The following is a 7,220-nucleotide window of genomic DNA, read 5'->3' on the forward strand; positions in this document are numbered from 1 at the left end:
GGGGCGGGCTGAGGGTGGGCGTGGTCGCGGCGGGACGGGCTGAAGGGGTGGGCGGGGCGGAGGCTGGACCCGAGCCCTTTTCCCACGTGGGCGTGTGGCTGTTGCGTGTCAGCCGTGGCGGTGGCTTTGAGCTCACAGTGAGCAGGCGCCCACACCTGAGGTGGGAGGGCGGGCAGCGCACTGAAGCCTAGGAGCGCCAGCGGCGTCGCGGAAAGCTTGAGAGGAGGCGCTGAGTATCGTTAGCTTTCCCGGGGTGAACCCTGGAACTGCCTGCTCCCCACACGGGCGAGTCGAGCCCGGTCCAGAGCCGCAGTCATGGTTCCACTGTCAAAGCTCGCGGGGGGCCGCGTGACCGTGACGCCCCTGTGCCGCCGAAGTTCTGCCTACCTAGATCTCTGTGAGGAGGGACGGGGGTGCTCGGTGCCACCATCGGCTGCTCTTCCCCCTCGTGTGTGGAAGTCGAGGTCCGCCCCGGGCAGGTGCCCTCCGTTCTCCGTGGGGGTTGGGAGCCAGCTCCCTGCTGCAGGCTCCCCTGGGGCCTGTGGGTGCGTCCAGGCATCTTTGGCCGGCCCTGCTGTCTGTTTGCACAGCTACAGCCACACTCGGGTCCTTCAGATCCAGGCCACTCAGCCTGGGGGTGGGAGTGCCACTTGAGGGGCTCTGGGCGTGTGGGATGGTAGCAGCGTCAGATGGCAGTGGCCTGGGGCCCGGATCCCACAGAGGTGGGAAATGGTGGCCTGCCTCTCTCCTCCTGCAATCTAGGCCGCGTGGATGGCCAGGTTCTCTCTGGGCTGCTCCGCAGGTTAGCTTCTCCAGGGAAGACCGGAGATTCACTGGGCCTTTTCTTTCCCTGATGGTGGCGTCATGGCTCACCACGGGTTCAGGCATTGGCTGCCACTGACTGTGAACCCGTGGATTTCGGCATCTTGGTTTTCAGGAGGCCGTTTGCAGTCCTGGCATCCATGTGTCCGTTTCCGTGTATCTTATCCCATGCTGGGGTCCTCTTAGGAGGAATCCCGGAGCTGGTGTGGGTTCTAAGAGTCCTGGCACCATCAGGTGTCCATGGCGGCATGTGAGGGCGTGTTTGTGCCTATGAGGGACAGGGCAGGTATTGAGTAGACGGCGGGACCCTCTGCCATGCTTTGCCACGGTCATCACTGCCATGGGAAAAGCCACTCTCACTCTCCATTCACATTTAACGCAGCTCACAGGTCATCTCCGTCACGGAGCCCTTCAGCTGCGGGGCCTGGGGCAGCCTCAGCCAGGAGCCTGCTCTCGAGGATGGGAGACTGAGCCCTTGCTGCCCCCCCTGCTCTCAGGGAGCCTTTGACTGACTCAGCTCCATTGTCGAGGGCTGGAGGCAGCCGCAGGCCCCGCCTTCCCTGGGGCTGCCCTGCCCTGGAGAGCTGTGCTCACGTCCATCCTGGCTAAGTTAGTGTAAAATTAGAGAAATCTGGGCAAGTCTTTTTTTATTAATTTATTTTTAATTTTTAAAATTTTTGTTTGTTTTTTGAAACGGAGTCTTGCTTTGTCGCTCAGGCTGGAGTGTAGTGGCATGATCCCGGCTCACTGCAGCCTCGGCTTACTGGGTCCAAGCGATTCTCCTGCCTCAGTCTCCTGAGTAGCTGGGACTACAGGTGCCCGCCACCACATCTGGCTAATTTTTGTACTTTTAGTAGAGACAGGGTTTCGCCACGTTGGTCAGGCTGGTTTTGAACTCCTGAGCTCAAGTGATCCGTCTTGTTTCAGTCTCCCAAAGTGCTAGGATTACTGGTCAGTGAGTCACTGCACCCGGCCCGGGCAAGGCTTTTAAAAGCGTAGAAATTTCTCTAAAAGCACACAGGTTCGTGACTCATCCATCCAGTTGCCAGGGAGGCTCACGTGCCCTCCCTGCTCTGTTCTGTGTGGCACTGAGGGATGTGGAACGGAGTCCGAAGCCGCTGACACCCTTGCCTCCCTGCCTCGTAAAGGGCCCATTGTCCTCCAGGCCGAGATCTGTCTTCGTGGAGGTCCTCTGGCTGGTGTGCCTGGCTCATGTGGGGACTGGTGGTCACAGGGTCCCCTAGCACAACACTGAGCTCCTGCCAGGGCAGTGCCACGTCCTCCTGAAGCCCTGCAATCCTGCAAGGTGTTTTTCCCAGCAGAGAGGCCCGAGGATAGGAGATCACCAGCTCTGACTCCTCGGGGCCGGCATGTGGGGGGAGTACAGCAACCAGCCATGTGGGAAGTGGCCCCCATCACGTGGCACCAGCACCTTGAGACCGTCAGGGCCCCTCGAGTGGGTGCGTCCAAACTCGGCTGATCCTCAATAGCCATTTCCCTGGGCCCTGGTCTCCGGCCAGTTGGGGGCGTAGGAACAGAGAGCTGGGATCGCCCTGCAGAGGGTCTCAGGGGGATGAGCAGCAGCCACATAAAGGGGCCGCTGTGTGGCGTTTGCTGAGACAGCTGCGCTTCCTGCCTTCTTCCCATGTGACCCCTGACACGGGCGCTTCCCTGTGCCTTCCTGCCCAGGCTCGCTGTGGCTCGCTGTGTCCACCCCGAAGCCTCTGCTTCCAGCCAATCTCTGCCTCTCTGGGGCCCGCCTCTCTAAGGTCTCTGCCTCTCTGTGGCCCCCACCTCTCTGGGGCCTCTGCCTCTGTGGCCCCTACTTCTCTGGGGTCTCTGCCCCTGCCTCTGCTCACTGGCTGGTGCCCCTTTGGGGTAGCGTGTTCACACCTTTTCTGACCTGAGCAAAAGTCCCAAAAGTAGCATGTCTGCCAGCCCTGCACCCTGTCCCATCTGGCCCCTGGTGGCTGGGCAGAAGGTGGAGGTGTCTAGAGAGTAGGGTGAGGGCGGGGGTGCCCGAGGAGGAGCGGGGCTGTGGGAGAACATCGGCTATTGTTTTCTTTTGTGTGTGAAGTGCTGGTGGAGCCCCAGGGTGAGCTGGAGCACAGGGTGAGGACACCAGCCAGGCTGATGTAGGGGCCGCTGGAATCTCAGCAAAGGAGGCAGGGCGGTGGCTCTGCTCCCTGAGTGGTCTGGGGATGCTGTGACGGGACACAGACCACACAGCTCACAGCAAAGAGCCTCTGCTCTCCAGCTCTGGAGCCCACAAGTCTGAATGAAGGAGACGGCGGGCCATGCTGCCTCTGTATCTCCCGGGAGGAGTCTCCCACCTCCTCCAGCTCCTGGGGCCCCAGGTGACCCTGGGCGTCGGTCACCCTGCCCCTGCCTCCGCCTCCATGCAGCCTCCTCTCCTCCGTCCGAGGCTCCTCCTGCCTTCATCCTGTAAGGCCACTTGTGGTTGGCGTCAGGCCCACTCTGATCCAGGACACGCTCTCAAGATCATACCTTCAGTACAAGATTCTAAAATACATCCACAAAGAGTTTTCCCAAATACGGTTGCATTCTCAGGTTCCCGGGGCTGGGATGTGGGTGTCCTTTTTTGGGGGCCACCATGCGCCCCAGTGTGATTGTGCTCTGGGCCGAGAAATTCTACCTGCCCCTTGCATACAGCATGTTCACCCCAGCCCAGCGTCCCCTGAAGTCTCAACCCTGCACAGACCCACCCCGAGTGAGTCCCAAGTCTCACATAAATCTCACTGCTGCGAGCTCCCAAATCATCCTCTAAGCATCCAAACCAGAAGGCAGTGCGACGTGGGGTCTGGTCTGTCGTGGACAAAAGTGCCCTGTCTGTGAGGAGCCACTTATAGCAAAACACAGCAGGGGACCTCCGGGGAGAGGCACGTTCGCTCTGAGAGGGAGAATCAGGCAGGAAGGGGCCTCTGTAACCTCACAAGGCTGAGACCCACCAGGGCGGGCTGCGGTTCCAAGGCCTGAGGTCACTGGAAGGTCGGGGGCGGGAAGCCTGTGTCCACATGCGCTTGGCTTTAGTCCTCGAAGGCCCCATGGAGTCCAGCCGCTCCATTCTGTGGCCTCCCAGACGCCCCTGGGAGGAGACTGCACATGCCAGTGACCCCTGGCCCCTTGTTGTTCGTACGATGCTTCATCTTAAACTCCACGGTCTCCCTTTGAAGAGTTGCTAATTTGATCCATTCTCGGATGTTTCTGACTCACCAGGTGTATCAACCTGGCCCAGAGCATCCAAGTAAAGTGGGAGGTGTGGCTGGGACGCTTTGGATCCCCCAAAGAACTGCCTGGTGCTGTGTGTCCAGAGCAGTCTCCGCATCACCTGCACGTGGCATCAGGCATACATGCTCTTTCTCTCTGGTGTGTGGATACACGACACGTGTGCAGCAGCCCGGAGCGCCATGGCTCACTGTGGAGCCTTCAGGCCTTCCCTCCTGCTGGGCTCACGGTGGGGGTGGGGGTGCCCTCGCCACCGTGCGTGGTGGGTGTGGGTCCGCGCGCCCTGTTGCTCCTTGGAGGCCATGGCATTGACCTGTCCTGTGTCCCACAGAACATCCGGTCTCTGATGAGCGCGGAGAAGACCAAGGGCTTCTGCCAGCTGGTGGTCTCGTTCAGCCTGCGGGACGGCATGTCCCACCTCATCCAGTCGGCCGGCCTGGGGGGTCTCAAGCACAACACAGTGCTCATGGCCTGGCCTGCGTCCTGGAAGCAGGAGGACAACCCCTTCTCCTGGAAAAACTTTGTGGGTAGGTGTGGCCGGCGTCTCCTTGGGGTCCCCTCAGCGGCCCCAGGCCTGTGTGCTGTCAGGTCCTGATGGGCCTGAGGGTGTATGCTCTTAGCCCTGGGAGCAGCCATCTGAAAGTGTCCAGGCCCTCCCTCCCATTCTCCTGGAGCCCCGCTGGGGCAGGGGTGTCCTGGGCAGTGACCAGCAGGCAGCTCTGCTGTGGGTCTATGCCTGGGCTTTGGAGGAGCTGATGGAGGGAGGGTGGGGCTCTGCGGGGACCCTGCCCACCTCGCCCTGACGGCGTCTGCACCAGCTGGGAAAGTCGGGGGAGGCCATATGGCTCCCCCAAGGCCTCCCCCTCGCCCTGGCCTCAGATGACCTGCCAGTGGCTGCCTCTCTCCGCAGACACCGTCCGTGACACCACCGCCGCGCACCAGGCTTTGCTGGTAGCCAAGAACATCGACACTTTCCCGCAAAACCAGGAGCGCTTCAGCGGGGGCCACATAGACGTGTGGTGGATTGTGCATGACGGCGGCATGCTCATGCTGCTGCCCTTCCTGCTGCGCCAGCACAAGGTGGGGTGCGCTGTGGGCACGGGGATGGGGACGCGCCTCGGGCCAGGGCAGGCGGGGGCTCCTCCCAGGCCCCGCAGCCACGCCCGCTCCATCTCCAGGTGTGGAGGAAGTGCCGGATGCGCATCTTCACGGTGGCCCAGGTGGACGACAACAGCATCCAGATGAAGAAAGACCTGCAGATGTTCCTGTACCACCTGCGCATCAGTGCCGAGGTGGAGGTGGTGGAGATGGTGAGGCCTGCGGGCTTGAGGGCAGGGGATGAGGGGGAGGGCTGTGGGCCTCGTGAGGTGGAGGGGGAGGGGGAGGAGGTGGGGAGGAGAAGGTGGTGGTGATTGGCGGGCTGCCAGGCCTTGTGGGGTGGTGGAGGCGGCTTGGTCCTGGGAGTGCGAGGACGTCACAGGAAGCACAGAGCCCGCATGTTCCTTGTTGACATCTCGAGTAGCCTGGGTGTGGGTGCTGCCCTGGAACAGGCGTCGGCTCCTCCATGTCCCCCGTGGTCCTGTGTCCTCCTTGGCCGGGGCCCCCTTCCAGGACTGGGTTCTGTACCGGACCTCACGTCTCAGTGGTGTTCACCATGGTGGGGTGCACCTCTGAGCACCTCCCATCTTGGGTGCTCTCCCCAGACAGGCTCATCGTCCCACAGCTGGAAGCCACACGTCAGCAGTTGGGACCGGGGAGAAGGGCACTGGTCAGTGAGGCCGGGGTGCGGCCGTGACATAGGACAGACAGGCCTTGGGTCAGCTGCAGGCAGGGCCTGGACAGAGACTTGTCCCACCCTTCACACCTGGGGAGTTGACGGTCGGAGCGCTTGCTCCCAGCCCCCAAGCCTGGGGCTCTGGAGCCTGGGGGTCGGGTTGACCGCTTGTGCTGGGTGGAGCCGTGCCTGCTTCCTGCCAGCCCACCCCAGTCCGCGGCTGTGCCTTCCCCTCCAGTCCTGCTGGTGGTCCCGGGACTCTATGGGCTCTGACCTCGTGGGTCACCCCGACAGCTCTCACCGTGAGCTCAGATTCTGCCAAGGCCCGGTTTCTTGTGGCTCCTGTGACCCTGGCGCACGGTTTTGCTGGCCCTCGGTGGCCTGGACTCGTGGCGGTGGGGATGCTGGGAAGAATAATGCTGGATAGAGACGGCCACGCTGTCCCCCGGAAGCTGGCCGTGCCGCTGCAGAGCCTGGGCGGTGCAGGCTCCCTGGCCCCTCAGCCCTGGGCATGGCGGAGGCCCCGAGCACCTGCTCCTGGTTTGTCTGGCTGTGAGTGAGGCCTGGTGCAGCTGCTTCTGTGTTTCTGCGTCAGCTCCCGTGGAGCGCGGTTGTCCTATGCGGCTGTGCTTCCTCTTGCCCTGTGGGACCTTTCCTAGTCCGAGGGGCGCGGGCATGCATTGTGCTGGGTTTTTCTCCCTGGTTTTCTACGCTGGGCTTCGGTTCCACACAGCCATGTCTTTGGGGACGATGGCTGGAGCTTCTCGTTTGGACGAGGCTTTATGGTTTCAAGGCTGTAGGGTTATTATCGGTTCTAGTAGTTGTACGAATAACGTTATCTCCAGGTCATGACACGGCTAGTGAAATAGTAACAAAATCCTGCCTGGGAGAACAGCCCTGCCCGGAGGCCAGGCGGGGCGGCCATGGGGGCCAGAGGAAGCGGGCACAGTGAGTCTGTGGCTCCAGCACACCCAGCACCCCCAGCACCCCCGTGGTGCCAGCGGCAGCTCACCAGCTGCTGAGCAGGGGTCACTAGCGCTGAAGCCCGGGAACCTGGAGCTCCCAGTGCCCCCACGCTCCTGGCCATGTCTCCTGGCAGGGCTGGGGCTCCCCCTCTCCATGGCCCTGCCACTAGGGACAAGTGTCACCTGGCTAGAAAGGAGCCCACGGGCCGCTGCCATTCAGCCTGGCATGCTGTTTTATTTTGTTTTAAATTTTTGAGACAGAGTCTCACTCTGTCCCCCAGGCTGAAGTGCAGTGGTGCCATCTCAGCTCGCTGCAATCTCCGCCTCCTGGGTTCAGGCAATTCTCCTGCCTCAGCCTCCCAAGTAGCTGAGAGACTACAGGTGTGCGTCACCATGTGGGCTAATTTATTTTC

At 61.8% G+C, this 7,220-nt stretch overlaps 1 protein-coding gene across 2 annotated transcripts in view; it reads left to right on the forward strand.

The window, feature by feature from the left end:
* Positions 1–7,220, forward strand: part of SLC12A7 (solute carrier family 12 member 7) — a 56,699-nt gene that overhangs the window by 38,317 nt on the left and 11,162 nt on the right. For both annotated transcript variants that reach the window (XM_017515935.2, XM_017515936.2), the window contains exons 18-20: positions 4,400–4,595; positions 4,979–5,148; positions 5,247–5,378. In XM_017515935.2, coding sequence (XP_017371424.1) covers positions 4,400–4,595; positions 4,979–5,148; positions 5,247–5,378 — 498 coding nt within the window. The remainder of the gene's footprint in view (positions 1–4,399; positions 4,596–4,978; positions 5,149–5,246; positions 5,379–7,220) is intronic.

The sequence above is a fragment of the Cebus imitator genome, unplaced genomic scaffold, assembly GCF_001604975.1.
Source record: "Cebus imitator isolate Cc_AM_T3 unplaced genomic scaffold, Cebus_imitator-1.0 Scaffold567, whole genome shotgun sequence".
Lineage (NCBI taxonomy): Eukaryota > Metazoa > Chordata > Mammalia > Primates > Cebidae > Cebus > Cebus imitator.